This window comes from Schistocerca serialis, chromosome 1, assembly GCF_023864345.2.
Source record: "Schistocerca serialis cubense isolate TAMUIC-IGC-003099 chromosome 1, iqSchSeri2.2, whole genome shotgun sequence".
Taxonomy (NCBI): domain Eukaryota; kingdom Metazoa; phylum Arthropoda; class Insecta; order Orthoptera; family Acrididae; genus Schistocerca; species Schistocerca serialis.
Window position 1 is genome coordinate 768,485,929 of NC_064638.1, and position 26,539 is coordinate 768,512,467.

At 37.7% G+C, this 26,539-nt stretch overlaps 1 protein-coding gene across 7 annotated transcripts in view; it reads right to left on the reverse strand.

Annotated features, from left to right (window-relative positions):
- The window catches only part of LOC126482575 (ATP-binding cassette sub-family C member 5-like), a 512,906-nt gene that overhangs the window by 360,741 nt on the left and 125,626 nt on the right, over positions 1 to 26,539 (reverse strand). For all 7 annotated transcript variants that reach the window (XM_050106550.1, XM_050106549.1, XM_050106547.1 and 4 more), the window contains exons 9-10: positions 26,186 to 26,359; positions 13,495 to 13,642 (exon numbers count right to left, since the gene is read on the reverse strand). In XM_050106550.1, coding sequence (XP_049962507.1) covers positions 13,495 to 13,642; positions 26,186 to 26,359 — 322 coding nt within the window. The remainder of the gene's footprint in view (positions 1 to 13,494; positions 13,643 to 26,185; positions 26,360 to 26,539) is intronic.

Consider the following 26,539-nt stretch of genomic DNA (forward strand, 5'->3'; position numbering starts at 1 on the left):
TCCCATGACCTGTTAGAAATAGCTTCATTTGAGCAGTTGCCAGAGAGCAACAGAAAACTCACTTTACTGCACATGTGCAGCTATGATGATGTAGAAAGCCTGTGCTTGGTGTTTGCTTTGCTCATACGCTTTTTGTCTCATTTCTGTCTGGAATTTCGTGCATAGTGCATCATGTGCAGCACTGTGATATGTTGTTTGGGGAGGAGGGGACACGGAGTTATTGTACTTAGGGCAATTGTTGTATCCCATTCTATCCAGACAAGGAATGCAAAATAAGAAAGCAATCCTTGGCATAATATTCATTTCAAAACTAGACTCTACAGCTCAAAGCACCCAAATATTTTGCTATGTGGTGACATGAACATCGTTTTTTTTTTTAATTTTTTATTTTATTTAATTTTTTATTTTATTATTTATTTATTTATTTATTTTGTACTCAGTAATACTGTTATGTAGCATTTCCAATCAGGTACTCAGGTACACATCCACACAACACTTCAAAAAGCTAGAAAGAAGGAATAAAAATTCCTGCAAAAATAAAAATAAAACAATTGTTTGTATACACCAGAATTACAGAGAATAAAAAATAAAAAAATTAACAAGGTTATCTGTGAAGTGTAAGTGCCAGTTTATATTCTACTCCAAGAGTAAATATAAAGCCTTGTGGGGATAAAATATGGTGTGTTGTCAATCTATAATTTACCGAAAATTGCTGTTCTATAAATTTCAGATGCAAACAACACAAATTAAGAAATAATGTCAAGCCCAGAGGAGGTACCAGGCAAGTGTTGAAACATGTCTTGTGATCAAAAAATATTGTTTCACAGAAGGCAGATTTGTAAAATTCTGCTAAAGCTTGAAACAAAACATTTTATTCAACACTAGTAGCCAATTTTGTCTGCGTAGTCATCTTCAAGTGAACAATTATGTATGTTTGTATGTACACTGATCAGCCAGAACATTATGAACACCTACCTAATAGCTGGTATGTCGAACTTTGGCACATCATGGCATGGAAGCAATGAGGCCATGATAGGTCATTGGAGGGAACTTGGCACTGCATCTCCACACACGTCACCCAATTACTGTAAATTCTGGGGAGGGGGGCAATGAGCTCTGGCACCACATTCAATCGCACCCCAGATGTGTTCAATCAGGGAGGTCACCACATCAATTGGAACTTGTCACTGTGTTCCTTGAACCACTCCATCACACTCCTGCCCTTGTGACATGGCACATTATCTTGCTGAAAAATGCCACTGCAGGTGGGAAACATGATGATCATAAAGCAGTGTACATGGTCTACAACCAACATATGATATGCCTTGGCTATCATGGTGTCTTGCACGAGCTCCATTTGACCCATGGATGCCCACGTGAAAGTTCCCCAGAGGAAAATGGAGTCGCTGCCAGCTTCTGTCCATCCTGCAATACAGGTGTCAAGGAGCTGTTCCCCTGAAAGGTGATGGATTCAAGTCCTCCTGTTGGCTTGATGAAGATGGCATCAGGATTCATCAAGCCATCTAATGCTCTGCCAATGCACCAACTTCAGGTGCCAATGGTCATGCACTCATTTCAGTTGTAACTGCCAATGTCAAGGGGTTAACATTGGCACATGCATGGGTCATCAGCTGCAGAGACTCATTGTTAGGAGTGTGCAGTGTGCTGCTGTGTGTTCAGACACACTTGTAATCTGCTCTGCATTAAAGTCTGATGTTAGCTCTGCCACAGTTCACCATCTGTCCTGTTTTACCAGCCTGCCTGGCCTAGACGTCTGCCATCCGTAATGAGGGGTGGCCACACAACTCCACAATGTCTAGATGTGATTTGCCTTGGTTTTGCCATGTGTTGAAGACATTCAACACAGTACTCCTTGAATACTCAACAAGTTGTGCAATTTCTGAAATGCTTGTGCCAATCCCCTGGACCATCACAAAATGCCCTCAGTCAAACTCTAATAGATTGAAATAGATTGTACAACTACCCAATTCTACAGCCTGTGTTTATTTGCTTTACGTTTCACTTTTTTGCCACATACCAAGGAGGGAAAACTGTTTGAATTTCCTATTCAGATTTGTTTTTTCTACCCAATTTTTAACATTATACAATAGTTCCAATAGCTTGGGTAAATTTATGCGAGCTGCAAATTGCATCACAGCTTCTTCAGGAATATTAATTTTTCTAGGGACATTTTGCTCCTCGCCGTCCTTTTTTGTTTCTTCCTGGTCAACTTCTGTGTTGCAAATTTCTATCAAATCTGTCCCTGAAGTACAAGTGGAGTGAGTTGACACAAAATCATCACTCTGAATGTAGTGATCTGCACTACATGAAGTGTTTTGCATTTTAATTAATTCAACAATACCTGCTGCATTTTCTTAAGCTCTGATGGCCACACAAGTATCTTGCTCTTGAACCGCAAACCCCACTCCCTTGTAGCACTTGGTAACATTTTCAGGCTTTATTTTCCCTATTGCCAAGCCAATCCAATTTACTGCAACCAGGAGAGAAACTGACCATGCAACAGCAAATACACTTTCAGCTTCTTCAACACTAATAATAAGAGACTGTATCAATAATCACCTATAATGGGACTTGGATGTGTAAATAACCCCCTGGTCCATGGGTTATGTGAGGCTGGTTGAACTTGGTGGGAACCAAGCCAATTTCATGTCTGCAACTTGGCTTTCAGGTGGCAGGTTGCATTGTCCATGAAAAGAACAATTTGGCAATATCCTTCTTCATTCTGGCATTAAGAAAGATCAGCCATCTTCCATAAGACCACTCATCACCCACATCTTTTTATTGCTTCATCATGTATCCGGATGCTTTCTGACGTCCACATATTTGAAACAATGTGGTTTTGCCACCTTTACCATCACCAATGGCTTCTCCATTTCACTTAATATGTTTCTACACAGCAGTAAAGTGAGTCTTTCCTTGGACATGTTTTGAACAGTGTACTTTTTACCTCAAATTACTACAGATTTTGAAGGTAATGCATTCTAAAACAGTTCTGTTTCATTAGCATTGAACAAGTCTTTTTGGTCATAATTTGAAAATGGATTGTACAGTACTGTCTTCCATTCTGTTGCTACACTTTCCTGCACGTCCTTAGCTTGCCCATACTCTTCATTCCACACAATGTTGTGCCTAGCTTTGAAACTCTCCAGTGCTCCTGCTGAGGCCTTCAACACCCTATTTCCAAGTTCTTCAGTTACTTTCAGAGCCTCACTCTGTAACATGGGTCCAGACAAAGGTAAATTTTTTATCCAGGCAAAGCTAAACTTTTTGCCACCACACTTACAAACCATTCTCACACTATCTCATTAATTTTTTGATTTCCTGTCTTCTTCACCTTTCTTTTTATTTGCCTGTTCCCTTTCATCCATTCATCCCATATCTTATCCTTTTTTCTTAAAGTATCATAAATTTGTGTTTTACCACATATGAAATGCAATTTAATTTTGTGTACAGAGAGTGTGTCTTACTCGCCTTGATTATCCTAAACTTTTCATTACGTGTTAGTAAAAACACTTTTTCTTTGACATTATGTTATCAGCCAGAGTGCATCTAGTCAACTGAAAAGGGGCAGAAAATAATGCAGGTACTAAATTACTTTGGAATGCTGGTAAAACCATTGTTCAATGGAACTACACCCACCTATTCCCTGCACAAATTGCAGCAGAGTGTTCTCAGGTGTGCAACAATGTTCCAGTGTGCACCCACACATGTCAATCATAATGGAAAACAAGAAACATTGCCAATTAAGAGTGCTCATGAACAAACCATTTCCTCTGATGAACTGACACAGCTATATGTAAACAGGCAAAATGTGTGCTGCAGTCAACAATGCCTATATAAGACAACAAGTGTCTGGTGCAGTTGTTAGATTGGTTACTGCTGCTACAATGGCACTTTATCAAGATTTAAGTGGGTTTGAATGTGGTGATATAGTCGGCACACAAATGATGGGACACAGCATCTCCTATGTAGCAATGAAGTGAGGATTTTTCCCATATGACCATTTCACGAGTGTACCAGGAATCTGGTAAAACATCAAATCTCCGACATTGCTGTAGCCGGAAACAGATGCTGCAAGAACAGAATCAATGAAGAATGAAGAGAATCATTCAATGTGACAGAATGCATTCCTTCCACATATTGCTGCAGATTTCAATGTTGGGCCACCAACAAGTGTCAGCGTGTGAACCATTCAACAAAACATCATAGATAAGGGCTTTCAGAGACGAAGGTCCACTCATGTACCCTTAATGACTGCACAACACAAAGCTTTATGCCTTGCCTAGGCTTGTCAACACTGACACTGGACTGTTGACAACTGGAAACATGTTGCCTGGTCAGACAAGTCTCGTTTTAAATTGTATCAGGCACATGGAATGTATGGGTATAGGGACAACCTCATGAATCCATGGACCCTGCATGTCAGCACAGGACTGTTCAGGCTGGTGGAGGCTCTGTAAAGGTGTGGGGCATGTGCAATTGGAGTAATATGGGGCCCCTGATATGTCTAGATATGAATATGACATGTGACGTGTACGTAAGCATCCTGTCTGATCACCTGCATCCATTCATGTCCTTTGTGTGTTCGGACGGACTTGGGAAATTCCTGCAGGACAAAGCAACACCGCACACATCCAGAATTGCTACAGAGCGACTCCAGGAACACTCTTCTGAGTTTAAACACTTCCACTGATTACCAAACGCCCCAGGCATGAACATTATTGAGCATATCTCGGATGTCTTGCAACTTGCTGCTCAGAAGAGATCTCCACACCCCTCATACTCTTATGGATTTATGGACAGCCCTGCAGGATTCATGGTGTCATTTCCCTCCAGCACTACTTCAGACATTAGTTGGTCCATGCCATAATGTGTTGTGGCACTTCTGCGTGGCTGCGAGGGCCCTACACATTATTAGGCAGGTGTACCAGTTTCTTTGTACAATAATACTGTATAAGCTACAGTAGGAACATTCCATGTTATACAAAAAATTAGCATACAAAAGTGTACTGAATGTGTCAGGAGTGAAATAGTTACATGGTTTGGGCAGATAAATGGATTATACATGTTCTGCTTTGATAAAGTTTTACCATATTTAGGAAACAAGGCTCACCATGGCCCAATAGATGGAATGAGGATAATAACTGGAGGAATAAGAATATGGTGTTTGCACAACAGAAAATCCAGGACTGAAAAACGACAATATCATGAAAAGGACAGATTGCTAGTCACTATGTAGGGAGTTGCTGAGTCGCAGATAGGCACAATAAAGAGAGTGTCAAGGACGTAAGGCCTTCATCGGAATTTCTCTCTCTCTCTCCCCCCCTCTCTCTCTCTCTCTCTCTCTCTCTCACACACACACACACACACACATACATACACACACACACACACACACACACACACACACACACACACACACACACACACAAATGCAGCTCACACAGACATGACCACAGTCCTGGCTGAGGCCAGTCTGCAAGCAACAGTGCATGACAGGGGAAGCAATCTCGGTGGTGTGGGTAAGGAGGAGGCTTTGGCGGAATGAAGGAAACATGTTGGGTTTAAAGCTAATGTACCATCACAATTTGTACATTATACAACCTTCAGGCACATGGTATGAATAAAATTGCTATTGTAATTATGGAGTAATTAACGATTAAAGTTTCAATATTGCTAGTCATCGAAAGACAGCTATTTTTGTGTTTTCAAACTAAAAAAAATTGTATCCCTAATAGAAATATGACACGATAATTTCTGAGTCAGAATTAAACATACTAATGTTTTAATTGGTGTTAGTTAATGGAATTGTAATTACGACTATAAAAAAATGAAAAGTTTTACTTGTACAAAATTTAATTAATTGAATCTTGGCTTTTCATTCAATAAAACTAATCCCTCTGTTCACCTGAAAATGATAGGGTGATTATCCTTTAAGTAAGTAAAATGATAAATGCAAATCAATGAAATATACTGTTGTAATGATAAAACATATAATTTATAATCTCAATAGAAACAAATTCTTTACTGTCTTTGTAGGAAATTATTCACTTTTATTTCATGTACATTTCTATGTAATTTTGGAAGATGTATGTAAAAGTTTTAATTCTTAAACCTAAAAATTTTATATGTAACAATATCAGTAATTGTTTAAAATCATATAAATAGAGGTGAACTGTACGCCGCCATATCTCAGTTGGGATCCAGTTTAGCATCAGTCGTGAGACAGTGTTGGGTCAATCTTACATGTAGTTCACCGCCGAACATCTAGCATGCAAAATAAAACTCGTTGTGAACACAAATTCCTGGAGCTTATTTCTACCATTGCACAAGATGAACTTATGGCAGCATTAAGAAGCAGCACCCTGGATTACACAAGATATGTATTATTTATTTGGTGGAGGATATCTGTAATATGATGTGGTATTCTGTTTTCTTGTGCTAAGCAACGATACAATCATTTTTCACCATGTTATATTACAAAAGTTTACAGGTAGTGATTAGGTGGCAGTGGGGGTGGATCACGGTTGGGCAGAAGAGTGAACTGAGGCAGGGTTCAACGTTGGTCTTTGGTTGAGTCTGATTGGCAGAGTGGGTGGTGAAAAAGTCTTTCCACTGTAGGAACTGAGAGAAGGAGAGAAGCTCTTTAACAAATCCTGCAGGATTGAATTTGGGAGTGGGGCAAAAGATAAGGCCTTTAGAAGGGACTGATATTTTTGTGGGGCTAAGGCTTTTCAATGAAAATATTCTCCACTTTGCTTTTGCCTACTTCCCATCATGCAATGAAATGAGGAATGTCCTACCCACTATCCTTCCTATTTCACTGCCCTTTGAACCTAAACAACATCCTTGGCCCACCCTATACAACCCCTAACCCCAACCCCTTGCCTCTTGGCTCATATCCCTGTAATAGACCTAGACGCAAGACCTGTCTCGTACATCTACTCCAGTCTGATCACAAGCATCATCTATCCCATCACAGGCAGAGCTACCTGTGAAACCAGTCCTGTGATCTAGAAGCTAAACTGCAGCCCCTGTACTGGATTCTATGTGGGCATAACAGGCTGTCTGTCCGCATGAATGGCCACTGAAAAACTGTGGCCAAGAACCAGGTGGACTACCTAGCTGCTGAGCATACTGTGCAAAACAACGCTCTTCATTTCAATGACTGTTTCACAGCCTGTGTCATCTGGATCCTTCCTACCAACACCAGACTCTCTGAATTGCAAATGTGGGAACTCTTCCTGTAGTATATCCTATGTCCTCATAACCCTCCTAGACACTCAAGCTTCATTATTCATTGTCCAACAACCACCTATCCCTACCATTACACTGCCCTTTCTTTTCTGTCCCCCCCCCCCCCCCCCCAACAGTCCCCCACACCGTCTAGCTTCCCAACTGCACCTAGCTGCCCTATCCTCTCTCCACCTCATCCCTGTGTGCTCCCACAAACAGCACTTCACCATTCCCCACCCTTGCCTCGCTATCCCTACCCCTCCCTGCCCCAGCCTTCTCTTTAGCTCGACTACCCAGATTGCTTCTCTCATCATTTGCTGCTGCTCGTAGTCTCGCCTCGGCAGCTGGAGACTGTGGTCATGTGTGTGTGTGTGTGTGTGTGTGTGTGTGTGTGTGTGTGTGTGTGTGTGTGTGTGTGTGTGTGTTGATGAAGGCCTTTTGGGTCGAAAGCTTACTTGCTTGACACACTTTTTGTTGAGCCGCCTATCTGCTACTCTAATTCTGATGAAGGCCTTTTTGGTCAAAAGCTTTCTTGCTTGACACACTATTTGTTGTGCCTACCTGCTACTCAGCATCTCCGCTATGTGGTGAGTAGCAATCTATCCTGTTCATAATATTATCAACATGCTGATTGAGGTTTGCAGTTGACATGGTCCTTCCAGCAACAGATGAAAAAGAATTGCAAGATACGGTTGATTCCAGTGAAGCTTAAGAAAAGAGTTATGCAGTGGATATCAGTACAAAGAAAAAAAGTAATGGCACTACGGGGAAATAAAATGGGAAAGACAATGCTGAATGGAAATATTAGAACTTATGCAAACCTTTAAATACATAGGTAGCTGGATAGAAAGTGACTGGGTGAACAGCACTAAAATTAAAACCACAATAACAATGGCAAAAAAGGCATTTTGTATGAATAGGAGAGTTTTTTCAGAAATATGCAAACAGATTTGAGGAAAAGACTAATAAAACAATTTGTATAGAGTATTCTTCTGTATGGTGCTGAACCATGAACAGTGAGGAAAAAAATCACACTGTTTCAGATTCGGACATGGTGAAGGATTGAAAGAATTAATTGGATGGATAGAGTGAAAAAAAGAGGAATTACTCAGGACACTGGGAGACGAAAGAAAATTACTGAACATAATAAAAAGAAGGAAAAGAAAGTGAACACAGCATATATTAAGATAGGTGAGGGGAGGGAAGAGGGAAGGGGGGAGGGGGCAGGGGGATGGGTAGAACAAGGGGAGGGGAGAAGGGGGAGCATTGACAGGGACTATAAAAACAGAGAAGAGGAGATGAGGGAAGAAAAGGTTTCAGATCCTGGATCAGTGGCAGCTTGTGAAAAATTTTACCAGTGTGCTACATGGTGACCTATAGCCCTTACAAGGGTAGTGACCATAATTAAATTGAATGTATCAATTCTCTGTATATAAATTGAATTGTTTAAATATATTTAAATTTTACAATTAATAATTAATCATTTGACACTGTGATGGAAAACAAATAAGGGTAGGAGTGGGAATCTAACCCAAGCCAATGGATTGTCAGTTGGTGCATTTGACCACTGGGCTACCACAACAAAAATTGAGCTGCTGCTTAAAAATCTCTCATGTGTAAATCTTTAGAGGATGTTTCATTTTTTCCTAGGGCTTGCTCAGGTGAAATATTCTAGGAAACTGAAAGGGGCATCTACCTGTTTTTACTCAAATAGTTTGAGCCAAATCAGTAAGCATCACCTCAAGTTCTCCTGACGTTAGATTTACACTTGGAATAGATCTACCTAGCTCTTTAAAACTCACTTTCTCCTCCAGAGATCTACTGAGAAAGGGCTTCTTTAGCAGATCATTTACAGAAAACATTTTCACACTAAATTTCCTCATATACTCATTCTTTTTACTACCATCTATAGTCTTTTGACTAACAAGGATAGTAATAAATGAATACATTAGTTTTACATATGTAAACTGAACTGTTTTAAATCTATTTAATTTTATAATTACCGTATTTACTCAAATCTAAGCCGCACCTTTTTTTCCGGTTTTTGTAATCCAAAAAACCGCCTGCGGCTTAGAATCGAGTGCAAAGTAAGCAGAAATTCCGAAAACATGTTGGTAGGTTCCGGCACAACTTAATTCTGCCATCGAATATATGTAGCGCTACACAGGCATGCTTTGCAAGCACAAAGATAAATACTGGCACCAAAACCTCTGCGTCATTTAAAAAAAAAAAAAAAAAAAAAAAAAAAAAAAAAAAAAAAAAAAAAAAAAAAAAAAAAAAAAAAAAGAAGGGTGGAAGACGAGCTTTTTTCTCCGTCCCGAGTTTTGACCACTGCATTTTCATACGTTATCCAACGAAGTAAATACAAATTCCGTATTGTTCATCTTCGAATGTAGCAGCATTTCAATGTACTACGAAAATCCGACTTGCAAGACTGTTAGGGACGTTTGTCAAAATGGCCAACTCCACATTCTGAATTTTTCCTTACCTGTGAGAAGAGATGGTTGCTAATAGGAACTTTTATGAATTGTGAATCACATGCAGTATTCTCTTCACCATAAGAATAATACTAATACAAACATTTTGCCATGTATTCTTTCGTGTTTGCTGCTATCTCATTTAAAACCTGTTTGCCTAATAAACTACGAAACTAGAGTGAGACTACAGCAAATGCAGAAGAATATACATATCATGTCATGTTTATATTCGTATTATTCTTATGCCTAATAGTAATACAGTCAGAAATGAAGCACGGCAATTGACTAGATTTTAAAATCTAAGATGACTAATTTCTGTGCAGTATGTAATGTACTAAAGAGGCGTCTGCAAAGATTTTCAAACGGAGAAAAATTTTCGCTAAACTCCGGTTCAGAACATCGTCTATCATACGCATTCTATTATTTGGTTCTTGTTGATCATTATCAAAGAAAGCAGCAGTGTAAGTCACAACAAATAGCAGTCTCTTGCCATTGTTTCACTAATGAGACGATTCCTCTCTCTTTTTTTTTTTTTTTTTTAATTGTAAGCGGCGGTAGCATGCACAAAATCAAGCCATGCCGCGAGCGGCGACAGGCCGTAAACACTCATCATAATGCGACAAACAATGCATGACACAGTACAGTAATGCATTTTTAGCTTAGAGTGACGTAAACACATATAACAAAGAGAACGGCACTTATCATATCAAAGAAAAATAAGCAATCAATTCAAACCAGACGAAGCACATGAAAAAGGAAGGGTACCGGTACCCGTATAAATACGGATGGAGCGCCTGATGCATAGCAATGGCTACCTGGTGTAGCTTATCAAAGAAAAATAAGCAATCAATTCAAACCAGATGAAGCACATGAAAAAGGAAGGGTACTGGTACCCGTATAAATACGGATGGAGCACCTGACGCATAGCAATGGCTACCTGGTGTAGCTTAACTGTTAAGCTTACGACTCGAACCAAACTACTGTAGCTGTATCGTCATTCATTCGATCTAAATTGTGTCTCATATTACAATGGACCAACTTTGTTTCGATTTGGAGGTGCGGCCTAAAACTTTTCTCTCCCCTTGAATTTCGAGTCTCAAACTTCAGGTGCCGCTTAGATTCGGGATTTTTTTTTTTTTCCTTGATTTCGAGTCTCATTGTTAAGGTGCGGCTTAGATTCAAGTGCGGCGTAGATTCGAGTAAATACGGTAATAGTTTAACATTGTTGAGAATAAAATAAAAAAAATAAAAAATTGAGATGGTAGTGGGAACCAAACCCGAGTCAATGAACTTTCATTCTGCATGCTTGACGACTTTGCCACAGTGCCATTATGTCAACTGCTCCTCAAAAACATCTCATACTCTACCGCTGCACAATATGTTACACACAATTTCAAAGAAAATTGCTGACATGTGCAGAGAGCAATGTATCACTCTTGGTACCAGAAGGGTGACGTCACATTAGTGCATGGGCAGTCGAAAACAGGCAGCTGCCTCTCTTCTCTGAGTTGATTGTTGTGTGGCTGATTACCATTTCAACACTTGACACTGGTTTCCAGTTCACAGAGAGAGTGTTACACAACATGTTTTTGATCTTTTATTTGCATACCAACATGAATCCCATGAGAAATGGCTTAAATTTAATGCAATTTCCAGCTTGCATTCAATGTAAAATGGCATAATTTTTGTGTGACTTTTGGCTTACACTCTAAGAGAAATGGCATTTTAGTGTGATCTTTATAGTGTGCTGCAGCACACTGCCACATGGTACCGGGCCGCCACTGTCCTGGATGAAGTTCTGAATGGCAACACATACAACAACTTTAAGAAGGAAGCAACCATTTACAGAAAATTTAGACACATAGGACGTGCTAACATAGCAGAAAACTGACGATGGTCATGATAATTAATGATCTGACAAACAATATAAATGTAGCCCCAATCTTTGTGCAAATAATGTAGTTACATATGATTAAATAGTATCTGAAAAGAGCTGCACATCAATCACATCTTAAGAAGATTTCAAAATGGCACTAAGACGGACAGATTGCTTTAAATATAAAGAAATGTGAAACTGTCCACTTCATAAAATGCAGAAATGGTATTATAACTACAATATCAATAAATCACAATTTGAATCAATCAAATTAAACAAACGCCTGGGTGTAACAATTTGCAGGGCTACAAAATGGAATGATCACACAGGCTCAGTCATAGGTAAAGCAGGTGACAGACCTCAGTTCATTGCAGGATACTGGGAAAATGCAGTCAGTCTACAAAGGAGGTTTCTTACAAACACTTGTATGTTCAATCTTAAAATATTGCTCAGTCATGTGGGACCCATACTAAACAGGACTAACAGAGGACACTGAACATATACAAAAGGCAGCATGAATAGTCAGTCAAAGGTTCGTCTACGGGACATCTTTATGGAAATTATGAAAACCAGAACTGATGAACACCTGAAGATAAAAAGATCAACTATTTTGTGAAAGCCTTTTTGGGATATGGTGTTAACTGAAGCATCTGGAGATATATTTCACCCACTTCCGAAGGAACCACAAAGGCAAGAGTAGAACAATCACAGTATGTACACAGACATCTAAGCATTTATTCTTCTCACGCTATATACATGACTGGAATGAGAAGAACCCCTTCATATGCAGCGCAATGTTAAGCACCATCTGTGATATGCTTCACAGCAGTTTGCAGAGTATGTACATAGTTATAGAAATTTCACCAGCTAACAGAAATTGCACTGCATACGATACTATCAGATTTAAGTGCATTACCGTAGGATTCGCAAATAGGTCCCACTGTTATTTTTTACTTGCCTTAATGTGTCTCCAAAAAGTGTCAGGCTACAAGACAAAATTCTATTTTTTATTATGGCAATTCAATAATTATAACTAAAGACATCAGTGCCACTGTTGTGTAAAGGTGATGATAAGACAAAAGTACACACAAATGGTCAGAGAAAAACAAAGTAACCCTTAACATAATTATGAGCAACAGTATGAACAATAACAATACTAAAGCAAACAGAAATACTGTCTCAGTAAACAGTGTAAAGACAAAAAATTGTGTGTACAAATGTGAGCAGAAAACAAAAATGCAGAGACCATATTAAAATAATAGCAAACAGATTTTCATCTGGTTCATATATCCTAAGGGTATTATCATCAACTGCCTCAGTGTAACTTGTTATTCATTCTATCATTATATACACAGCAATAATTTAGGGTTTATGCAGAAGGAACAAGAAAAAATCATGTTCCCATCATTATGCCAAAAACAGCTATATATACAAACAAAATGCAGGATACACTGAGCACTTAAAACTCAAAATAGTATATGTTACCAGGGACTCAATAATAAATCAATAGAAATCATTAAAGAAGTATCTGAAACTGAGACAACAAGAAAACTATTAAACCATATCTTACAAAGAAAAGTTATTATATAGTTAAAGAGTATTAAAATAAAAAATAGCTAGCACATTAACAAATTAGAAAAATCAAACTGCAGGTGCAAAACTAATCTTAATATATGGTGCAATATTATTTTTGAAATTGCTATATGTAGTGTTTTGTATATATCTATATTATGTGTATATATCAGTGTGTGTGTGTGTGTGTGTGTGTGTGTGTGTGTGTGTTTTCGACTTTTCTGTATCACAGAGATAAGTAGTGATTAAATAAATCTAAATAGAATGTGGACTGAAATAACATAAAGTGTCAAATTAAAGTATGGAGCTCACCTAAAAGTGAATCACAGAATCCTTTTTCCCAGGCATACATTTTGATGAACTTAATACTATTAAGTATCTCAGTCATTAGCTTCACTCTCTTATCAGTTATTTTCACAGCTCTTCCTCTAAAATATGCAGTCATCCTTGATATTGCATACTAGAAGGGAGAGAAAATTCAATGTAATAAGAATGAAACATATGTAAACCTACTTTTAATGGAAGGACTGCTCATTTCTTGCAATAAACTAAGATCAAGTATGACACTACATGTGCTATAATACCAATTGATTAATCTATTCCTACATATTATTTCTCAAGCTCAAGTGTCTGCCTGATGAAAATATTATCTTTTATTAATGGCACTACCGAAGAATATTCAGTCAACATACAGACTTAACACAGAAAAATGTGGTCCAGTAGCAATACCAGCAACTGTAGCATTTGGTTTGTAAGAAAATGTTTAGTTTACATGTCTCATGAGGACTCCCTTTTAAGTTCTCACCAAGTCTACAAAGAAAACATTTTTTGTACAAATTGTTTCAATGTTTCTCAATATATTCTTGATTGCAATGTATACACATCTGCATGTGTCTGAACTACTCCTGAAAACATTTTTTCCGCATTGATGTTGGTACCTAAAAAATATGATTTTAGAAGTATTCAACAGTTTCTTGACATGCTGAAAATTGCTGACCACAAATTTTTCATTTACATAAGGGAATGAAAAGGTACTGTGCATACATCTCTTTCATCAGGTAAAACTAATATGAGCCCAAAAACAGTGCAGGTAAATCCCGCGAAATTATCAATCGATAGTTTTCAAAATAATGTGGAAGTAAATATGAACCTTCTTGGTCAACAAAATTAATGTGACAAAAATTTCAAAGCTATTGTATTGGGCGACAGCCAAGCCTGCAATGTATCTAAATTCTTAAATGAAGATGTAGACTTCAAATGTTTAGGTTATGTTTATCCTGAGGTCAGTGCAAAGTTTGTCCTGAAAACCATAAACCAAAACTCTGCCACAACAAGCACATCTGATATCGTGATAATTGTAGCAGGAACAAACAATGTTGCTTGCAACAACAGTCAACACCTGATAACTACTCTAAGAAGGAAGTTACCTTGTATTATATCTAAAAAAGTGTTTCTGGTTGACGTGCCATTCAGACACGATCTTCCAAATTGGACATGTGTGAATGTAGAAGTAGCAAGTACTAACTCACAGATACATAAATTATGCTCAAAATACGCAAATGTTACCTTAATAAAAGCAAGTGAATTTAGTAGAGATCTATACACACGAAATGGATTTCACCTTAACAACTTAGGCAGAAATGAAATCGCTAAATTCATAACAGAAACTGTAAAGAAAACAAAAGTACAAAGTAGGCCCACAATACCACTCGGCTACAGAGAACTGAACATCACCCCCAATGCTACTGTTACATCCGACAGGTCTCACGAAAATTTGGTACCCAAGTGCAAAAATGGTTTGGATCATACCAACATCAGAGCTCAATTCAGCACAACTAATATAGATAAAACTAGTGATTGCTTATCACAGCTGCCTATTCCTGCAATAGTTAACTCTCAAAGGAAATCTTTTTCAGACTGAAGAACAAAAAGAGTTACAGAGTTTGTGTTGTACCCAGTAATGTGCCCGAGTCCCACTCACTTGAAAAACCAGTGTACTCACACAAAAAGTCAAAATTTTGTGTTTTCTTCCAGTATATGCAAAACATAAGGAACAAAAGTTTAGAACTACAAATATTTTTAGAAAGCTTTAGAGACACTATAGATGTGCTTTGTATAGCCGACATTGGCTTAAAGATAATGAAGCTGCCTATTCTTCACTTCCAGGCTTTCAAATGGTCAACAATTTTTGCAGAACTAATAAAAAGGGAGGTGGCTAGCTAATACTTGTCCGAGATAATGTACAATGTAATCCATTACTTAAAACCAAGCATACGAACTGTAAAAAGCATTTTGAATACGTCACAGTAGAAGTTAAATGTATTAAGCTTTTAGTTATATGTATCTACAGACCACCTGATGGTAACATACAAATATTCACCTCCAAACTAGATATGCTACTACAACAGTACAGTTTAAAATATCCCAGTATTATCTTATGTGGAGACTTTAATATAGATTTTCTAGTAGAATCCACCGCTTCCCGGAAAATAGTGAATATATTGCAATGTTATAACATGATAAACTTAAACAAAAAACCTATTAGAGCAACTAATACCAGTTCCTCTGTAATAGATGCTGTTTTGGTTAACAATGACATGTCATCTGCCTGCAAACTAGACAACATCTCCAACGGTATATCAGATCACAACTGCTTGATACTGAATATGACCATGCAAGATGCAAATAGACAGACAGAACCTCCCCAACAGACTTACAAAAGATCAACTAGCAACAAAAATAATATAGCACATTTCTCACTTCTGCTCCATAAAGCTGACTGGAAAGGTGTCTATTGTGCTAGCAATGTCGACAGAAAGGCTAATGAATTTACGAGTATCTTGCAACATTGCTATGAAGTGGTATTCCCAATCAAATTTACAGCTAAAAAATACACATCTCAACTGTTCAATAATAAATGGTTAATACCAGGAATAAAAACCTCTTGCAGAAATAAGAAACTGCTATATACCTACAGTAAAACTATAGACAGTAAGGTATTCCGTAACTATTTCAAGCAGTATAAAAGAATTCTAAAGCAAAGAAAATGTATAATAGGCAATTCATTATCAATTGAAGTAATAAATCAAAAGCCGTGTGAAGACTGATAAATGAAACAGTTGGCATAAAAGACAAGACACACTCAATAACCTGCATTAAAGATCAGAATGGTGTTATCACTGCCCCTAAGCAGTTATGTGAAATATTTAATGACCACTTCACAAATATTGGTGACAAGTTTTCTTCTTTAATCAAGACTCTTGCACTCACTCATCACTCAGATTTAGCATTGTTCCCACAATCAATTTTCCTTGGCCCAGTCACACCAAATGAAATCTGCAATATTATAAGGCAGAGACCAAACAAACATTCCTGTGGTCCTGATGGCATATCTGATTGCCTTTTAAAATGAGTCTGCCATCATGTGTGTGAACCACCGTCAGATATAATAAACTGCTCTTTATCATCAGGTCAATTTCCTAGAATTTTTAAAGCAGCAAAAGTTTAAAAAAGGGGAAAGGAGTGATGTAAACAACTACAGACCCATCTCAGTCTTATCAAGCTCATCAAAAGTCCTCAAAAAATCAGTATATGACCGTGTTATAAATATATTGGAAAGTAACTGCATACTAAGTCCTCACCAGTTTGGGTTTAGGAAAGAGACGTCAATAAATGTAGCATTATACTCATTTTTAAATGAAATCTATAGGGCACTCAATGATAGAAAACACACAACAGGTGTGTTTCTTGATCTCACTAAAGCTTCTGATCTTGTCAACCATGAATTACTTTTGGAGAAACTACTATGAAATGGGATTAGGGGAAATTGCAATGACTGGTTTTGGTCATATCTCTCAGACAGAGTACAGAAAGTAGTGATTACATCAAAAATTGGTGAAAATGCTCAATCAGAGGAGCAAGTTGTAAGACAAGGTATTCCCCAAGGCTCTACACTTGGTCCCCTTTTATTTCTAATATTCATCAATGATCTGCCCCAAAGCATTCAGGAAGGTCTACAAGTAATGTTTGCTGACGACACCAATATACTGTTTTCAAATCACTGTCCTCATCAACTAAATTCCACAATTGCTGATACAAATTGTAGTCTGGTAAACTGGTTGAACAAAAACAAACTTCTCCTATATAAAGATAAAACAGTGTATATAAATTTCCACTCGACACACAAGGTATCGTCTGTGATAGATGATATCAGGATTGAGAATGTGCCCATACAGCGACAAAGAGCCACAAAATTCCTTGGACTGTGGATACATGACACACTACAGTGGGATATAAATAAAGATAAATTATTAAGTAAAATGAACAGTTTTTGCTATGCTTTTAGTATTTTAAGTTAAATCTGTGATATCAAAACATTAAAATGTGCCTACTTTGCATTATTACACTCAATAATTACATACTGCATTCCTTTTTGGGGCTTCTCCCATAAGAATGTATTTATTATGCAGAAGCGAATAATTAAGACAATGAAACAAGTACCCCTGTCTTCCACCACTAAACATCTCTTTAAGGAGCTCAGTATTTTGCCAGTGCCTTTCATCTATATTCATGAAACAGTGTGTTTTATTCATGAAAATCTCCATATATTTACAAAAAATAGAGATGTTCACTATCATAATACTCGTCATTCCAATGACATATATATAGCTGATCAACAGCTACATAAAGGGCACAGTAGTGTAAGGCACAGGGGAGTATTTCTGTACAAGGAGCTACCTGAAAATGTCAGGCCTTGCCAGAAAGGATTCATATCCAAAATAAAGTCAATCCTACAGAAGCACCGCTTCTATTCAGTGGAAGAATTTATGAATAGTAATCTAAAACAATTTTTGTAATGTATTTTACTGCATATGTTAAAATATTACTTTCAACTGACTTATTTGACTCTATTCACAGATATAACTGTTCCTTGTTATGGCTCATCTGCATTTATAATAACACAAAGTAAGTAGTGTTACTCTGTAATCATTATCTGATGACTGTATGTAACATACCAAAAAAGTTATGATTCGCTATGTACAGTATATAATTTATATAAATGTATATCTTAAGAATGTCTCTACTTATGCATGTAACTGAATACCTACAAAATAAGTATATTTATTTATCAAAGCATGTTAAACGTAACTTACCCTACATCTATGTGTAATAACACAACAGGATTTCTGGATGAATAAATAAATGAAATGAAAATTAAATGAAAAGAAGTTGTTAGAATCAAGGAATTAACATGTAACTTCATATGTCATCTAGACACTGATATGTTGCCATTGTAGAACTTTGTAACCAAAAGGCACATATTAGCGATAAAGCCAGCTTGATACCAGCCCTGAGAACAGCAACATCAGTAGGCTCACAAGGGTTACAAAGAGAGCAAAAACGCCAAAAAACTGTTGACCTAGCAGTCCCTACTCAGGCGAACCCAAGGGGCTGGGCTAAATGACGTATAACAATAATGTTGCAAGCCTTATTTGGCAGAGCAGTTACGTTTAGCTTTCAGCTGAACAATGTTGATACCAAATACAGACTTAGTTAGTGCAACAGCATTAACATCCCCACCTTAGGAGCAGTAGATGGGACCTAACTAAACTGTGACTGGCAGGGGCCTGCAAGAGACCTGCGGGATTGGCTGGGTGGCTTTAAGTGGGAAAAACAGTGCCCCGACGTGACTCTTTAAAACCCCTAGATTCTGCTTTTTTCCGGAGTTCTCAGCCAGACAATCTGGGTGCCGAATCCACGTCCATCAACTCCAGCCTTGGTCCAGCTCCATGTATGTCTGCTCTCTCACTTGGAGTGCCTCAGTGAACACTGTCACGTTTATTGTATTTTGTTTCGCAACTTAGTTGTTGCCTTAAGATGCTGCTAGTGTTTGCTACTGTGGTTAGCATCCACTCCTTGGACTTCTACACTGTCTTCTTTTGTAATAGTATTATTCACGTTTTTTCTAACCCTAGAACTAGCTTCCAGTGTATTAGTTAGTCCTGTCTGGAATAAACAACTATTTCAAAACCCTGTTTGTCCAGGAGTCTCCACAACCAGTTCCCTACCAAGTCTCACCACCTGCATTTCTAGTAAATGCCTGTACCAGTGTTGGCTCAGATAGAAGAAAACAATCAAATGCCTTCAATGTGAATTATGCTTCTGCCTTCTGCTCTGTACTGCTCAGGAGCGCAGACTGACCAGTAACTCCTTTTCTTCCTCTCCCACCTATGTCAGGACACGACACATGTGGATTTCTTAATGTACACTACTGGGTGAAGACTTGCAAAGTTTCTGAGTAGTTCAGGCACACACAAGTTTTAGCTACAGAGGTAGTGGATGTTGTTTACAAATGAAGGTATTTTGAGTTACAAAAACCAATCTATAAGGCTGACGAGTGGTTACATGCCATATATCACAAAGTAAGAGCACCTGTATGTGTTCCACAGTTAATTCCAAAAACATTCAGTGTAAGATGGCCACTATCGAAGCAGTTACTCAGCTTGATATTGCCTGACAGAGTTGTTGGATGTCCTCCTAAGGGATATTATGCCAAATTCTGTTCAACTGGTGCGTTACATCGTCAAAATCCTGAGATTGTTGGGGGCCCTACTCATAATACTCCAAACATTCTCAACTGGGGAGAGATCTGACAACCTTCCTGTCCAAGGTAGAGTTTGGCAAGCATGAAGACAAGCAGCAGAAACTTTCGCTGTGGGTGGGCAGGCATTATCTTGCTGAAATGTAAGACAAGGACAGCTCGCCACAAACATCATCAGTATTCCACTGTGCTGCAAGGGTGTTGTGAATGACAGCCAAATGACCACTGCTATGAAAAGAAATGACACCCCAGACGATCACTCCTGGTTGTTGGGCCGTATAGCTTGCAACAGTCAGTTTGGTATACAACCACTGTCCAGTGCATCTCTAAAAACATCTTCACTGGTCATCAGCACTCCAGTCAACAGGTTTGCAGGCTCTGGAGATGCCACAGAAAGCAATGGGATACCAATCTGACTATTGCCCACCATACAGCCTGACAGCCAGAAGTGATGATTGGTGGTGCCATTTCTTTTCATAATAGGACCCGTTTGGTTGTCATCTTCTGCACCCTTACAGCACAGTGGTACATCGACAGTATTCTATGCCCGTTTTGTTGTTCTTCATGGCAATCCATCCTGGTCTTACATTTGAGCAAGATAATGCCCACCAGCACAAAGTGAGAGTTTCTACTGTGCTTGTCTTCATGCTTGCCAAATCCTACCTTGGCCAGTAATTTAGCTACATTTCTCCCCAATTGAGAATGTTTGGAGCATTATGGGTACGGCCCTTCAACCATTCTGGGATTTTGATGATCTAACACGCCATTTGTACAGAACGTGGCATGACATCCCTCAGGAGGACATCCAACAACTCTATCAATCAATGTCATCCCAAGTAACTGCTTGTGTAAGGGCCAGTGGTGAACCAATACATTAATGACTTCTTCAATTTTGAAGTTCCTTCTCTTGAATAAAATATCCAATTTTTCTGGAATTGTAATCCTTTTTTTGTCTGTATATGTACATCACACCTACCAATTGCCATTCTTTTTGGATAACTCCTTTGTGGTTCATCACTTTTTTTGTCTTGGCATGCATATAATAAAAAGAGTGGTTTGCTTGTGTGTGCCACTATAACTCTGCAATCTACACTCACAGCCCCATGAAGGTTATATAGTGTGGAAGCCCTCCAAGCCCCTTCTATGATGCAGGTTTCAGTTTGGAATTGCGAGGGGTTGGTTTCAAAGACATGGGTGTCAAAAGAGGCATGGACTTCTTATGGGAAGTCAGTGAAGCAGCTGAGAACTAAGCACCAAAATGGCCGAGACTGGCCAGAATGTGCATTTTAAATGTTTGAGAGCATTGGAGAGTGTTCCAGAATGTTACAGAATTTTTTGAAAGGTTTGAGAATGTTATGGAATGCTACAGGAGGTTAAAAAATGATCTAGAAGGTTCCAGAATTTTCCTTTTATAAATATTTATAAATGTTGTGGAATGTTCTCAGATGTTTTTTTTTGTTCTTTGGGGCCCACAGTGCAAAATGTGTCTTTTAATGACATGATTATTTATGCATAATAGTCAGCTACACTACTATGTAAGTTGTTTATGTTTTATTTCATTCAAAATGAGCCCATTTTTGATGGTCTTAATATAATGGGGTTGTAACTATGATCTGAAAATTTATAAAATGTCATTAGGTGTTTTACCTTACAAGTAACATTGTTGCTGTCATGTCCTATCTGTTTTGGAATTATTACTTTCTCCCAGGTGTACAGTGGAGCTGTATATCAGATGTTACTTGTTTTCCATGTATAATTACGAAACCATTATATTAAGACCATCGCTTATCTATGTATTTACAGAGCACCTGATGGTGGCAATTTGCTGAAATGGGCTCATTGAGAATGAGCTAAAACATAAACAACTTACATAGCAATGTAGCACACTATTATTCACAAATAAGTTCTCAGATGTTTTAGTATGTTCTTGACGTTCTATAAAGAAATGAATAAATAAGTGACAGAGTACTTCATTTCAAATTAGGCTATTGTGAAATACTTAAATGGATATAGGAGTACTTAAAGAGTATTTTTTTACTTAAAGAGTATTTTTTTACTTAAAGAGTATTTTTTTACTTAAAGAATATTTTTGATCCTTCAAGACTATCTTTGAGTATGAAATAATTTTTACGATTTTTGCAAGTGTCCATTTTTACAATCTTCTTGAATGTCCTTGAGTGATCTAGAATGTTCTCAGAAAACAAAGATTAAGTGATGTGGTTCTTTTTCAGCTAGTTACATATAAATTATATGAGGAAACATGAACTATGGCGAGGTTATTACCAGATGCATCCAAAAATAATGAACATGCTGATTTTCTTTTCTTAGCTGCTGGAGGATAAACACATGTAGAAAACCATCAGAGAATGAAAAATGTGTATGGGGCACCACGTCTATTGAAAACCACCATTGCAGAACGCTATTCCACATTCCACATTAGTCACGACTAAACACAAGATGAACCCACATCACAAATGTTGTAACACAGAAGTTACACCAATTCAAGCTGGAAACTCACAAGCACCCACCCTACAGGTTTGATCTCTCCCCATGCAATCATCACACCTTTGGTCCCTTAAAAAAGGCCTTGAATGAATAATTGATTCATGTTGGATGACAATGTGCAGCAGGCAGTTACAGACTTCTTCACACAGCAGGACATTGTGTTTTACCAAATGGGTATCTTTAGCCTTGTGCATCAGTGTGATAATTTCCTCAGTGCTCACGGCAGTTTTGCCTGACTTGCATCCTGATTCTCCACTGTATGGCCATCAAATGGAAATTTTTTGATCACTCCTTTTTTTGTTCCTTAGATCCACAGTGAGGAGATTCTTGAGGATCCACCTCTCATCCTGGGGTCTGAGCGACCTGCACTTTCTTTTTAACCTACCCCAACCCAAACATCTCTCTTTCCCAAGGAAAAACCTAATATCTCTGACAGCTAGGATAGTGTGTGTACTTTTGTGTGTTTCGACTAGCAATAGTTAAAATGTTGTCTCCTGAATGTGAGAACAGGCCAACAGTCTTGTCTCACAATTTTTTTAATTTTTTCAAGTGAAGAAGAAACCAGACTTCATTATAAGAGTTGAAGGTCATGAAAGGAAAGCAATATTTGAGAATGGAGTTAGACAGTGTTGTAACTTATGCCTGTTTTTATTCAGTCTATACGGGAGAAAACTGGAAAAGTAATTAAAGGTCAGGCAGGAGAAATTTAAAAAATGACATTTGCTGGTGACATTGGGATACTGACAGAGGTGACAAAGGACTTGGAAGAGCAGCTGAACAGAATGGACAGTGTCCTCGGAAGATATTATAAGATGAACATTAACAAAAGCAAAACAAGGGTAATGGAACATAGTCGAATTAAATCAGGCAATGCTGAGGGAATTAGATTAGGAAATGAGGCATTAAAATTAGTAGATCACATTTGCTATCTTGGCAGCAAAATAACTGAGGATGCAGAAGCAGAGGCTGGTAACAGCAAGAAATGCATTTCTAAAAAAGAGGAATTTGTTAACATCTAATATAATTTTATGTAATAGGAAGTCTTTTGTTGAGGTATTTGTCTGGAGTCTATAGAAGAAAAAAAATTAGCCAAGAAGACAGTAGAAGGTTTTGAAATGTGGTGGTATAGAAGGATGCTGAAGATTTTATGGGTATATTGAATGAATAATGAGGAGGTACTGAATAGATCAGAGTAAAACAGGAATTTGTGGCACAACTTGACTAAAAGAAGGGACTGGTGGCAAGAAGAGAAAAATTTTTCATCAGATGAATACAGAGTTATAAATACAAAATGAAACAGGGTATTGCAGGAGAAAGTCTACTAATAAATAAGGCAACAGGAATGAACAGTGTAGTGAATGCACTCTGGAAGCCAAGACAGATATAAAGCCAAGACCTATCACAGTAGTACAAGTCCATACATGAACTAGCTCTGCAGGTACTAAAGAGATTGAAAGATTTTATGATGACTTAAAAGAAATTATTCAGATCTTTAAGGGAGGTGAAAGTTTAATTGTGATGGGAGATTGGAAGCCAATGGTAGGAAAAGTAAGGGAAGGAAAACTGGTAGGAGAGCATGGATTGGTGGAAAGGAATGAATGGGGAAATCACGTGACAGAATTTTACAGAAATCACAATTTAATAACTGCTAACACGTGGTTTACGAATCATGAAGGGAGGTTGTATATACGGAAGAGATCCGGAGACACCAAAAGATTTCAAATGGATTATGTAATGGTCTCACAGAGATCTTGCAACCAGATTTTAAGCTGCAGAACATTTCTGTGGGTAGATGAAGCTCCTGGCCATAATTTATTGTTAATGAACTGTAGACTAAGCCTGAAAAAATTACAGATAGATAGCATATTAAGGACATGGTATCTGGATATATAGTGAGTGGCAGATATATAAGCTGTGAGTGCAGTGTTCATAGACCTAAGTAAGTTCATTACTGATAAGTGCTTAGCACCTTCACAAATAGAATGCAATATACATATTGTAGTAACAATTTTACAAATGTAAATGCAATTACAAAAAAGAAACAGACATTCAGTGAAAGGGCTGAAAATTTAAATGATTGTGAGGAAAAAGGGGTACAATAAAAGGAGTCAGAATATATCTCAAATGAGAGAGCATCTTGAAGGACACTGATGTGTCTCCTGGTAAACTGCAGGAACACAATCGGGAACGAAACAGAATTTTGTACATTAATTGGAGGAACTGAGGCTGTTATTGTGGTAGCTGTAGATTCCTGGCTGGCAGCGGATATGGGGACAGGGAAGTTTTTTCAAAAGGATACCATGTATACAGATGGCACAGAGGGACCAGAAGGGGTAGGGGGGGGGGGGGGGTGCATGAAGTATATGAATGCAAACAGAATTTCAGCAATAATGACAACAACATCCTAGGGGCATGGTTCAGCACTTGCAGAGGGGAAGAGTTAGGTGTAATAGCCATATAGAGAATGCGAAATGGGAAATGAAATGGCATTATTGTTGAGAAATTGTTGGATTGCGGGAACATCTCTAAACTGAAGAGCAGGTAACTTGGAGGATACCTAACATGCCAGGAGTGCATTTGTAAGGAAAATCAGACTCACAGAGCTCTCTCTGGAAGCATCTGAATTGTGGGGTGGAGAAAAATTTTAAAAACTGAGTGGGCAAGTAAAGTACTAGAGAATACAGAGAGGAAAAGGTGATCCACTGATCAAAGTTGTGCTATGGTAATTAGAAGCAGTCAAAGACTAGAGCGTGTAAAACATACAATCAAGAGTATTGGCTAGTACAGTAGGTATGCGAAGGTGAAATGATTGATACCAGCTACAAAGGGACACAGCCTCATACTTTACTGTTGTATCTCCTTCCATCTTGGTTCCTGAGCAGCCATCATGTTGAAATATGGCATCCCGGTTAAGACACAAGTTGAAAATATGGTCACTATTTTTTATAAACTTAAATTTGCCATATTTTGTGACAGTACCTTTTCCATTAGACGTTTGCAAGCAAATATAAGTCTTGGCTTCAGTTGTCTAAGTATGATTCCACAATGCATCGTTGTCGGCTGCAGAAAATGACGTGGTTCAGCGTGTTTCTCTCATTTTGGTGTTTCAAATACAGTTTCTTCAAATGTAGTTTCTTCTTTTTAGTTAATACAAAAATAATAGTAACATAATTCAAAATTATTTATGACTGCGACCTTCACATTGTTCTTCCATCAACACACACCAAGAGTTAGCTTCCGACTCGGACTGACTATAGTCAAAGACTACTCCAACGTCAAAGATATTTTACACAATCAGTTTCTTTGCTATTCTTCGATACATTTTCTAATAGTAATCAATATGCTTTTACTCTCAAAAACAGAAGTAAATTAGCATATAATAAGACAAATTATAATAAATTCTGACAAAAATATAAGAAAACATTTTCAATTCAGTATCGACAAATACGGTAAAAAAAAATAACATCTCCCAGATCCATTACAATGTCTGTCCTTTATACTGTTCTGTAAACCATTATTTCTTCCTTAGTTTTTATTGGACTCAAAAAGCTACTGAGTTATAACCTTGGGAGGTGTATATCAATTTACTGTCAATGGGCAAATAGAACTTTTTCTTCCATACATATTTTTCTTTTTTTCCTCAAGTATCTGTTTATATATGAGTTAAATTGTACGTCTCATGACCATTTACATAGGATTATTATTGTAATAATCTGACACATCCTACTCCCTAGCAGTACACTCATATCAAGGGACCATGGAACTTAAAAATAAATAAATAAATAAATAAACTCTTACAATCTTTATTTACAGTTAATAGTTATGTATAATTATTGTACTGATTAAAAACCTGTAATCTTGAGGCTACACAGTAAAACAATAAAATTCATAGCTCACCTGAAGTGGATAAAACAACAAGAATGATGTCATACCAAGGACTGCCCACGGACCCAACAGCCACAATATGTAACTCACGCCACAAATTATTACAATTGGCCCTCCAATTATCATTGGTACAAACAAAGCCATATCCATTATCTTCTGTCCATCGTTGGAAAATATATTTATGAGCTAAAGGATGGCAAAACAAATAATTAAAGATATGTAACTTTTCATTGAAATATAATACAAAATTGCACTCAACTTTAGTCATATTGAAATATACTGGTTTTCACAAATCATAGTAATACACAAAAAATAATAACTCGAAACATTGTTTGTTAAATGTATTGAAATTTGAGCTAAGTATAA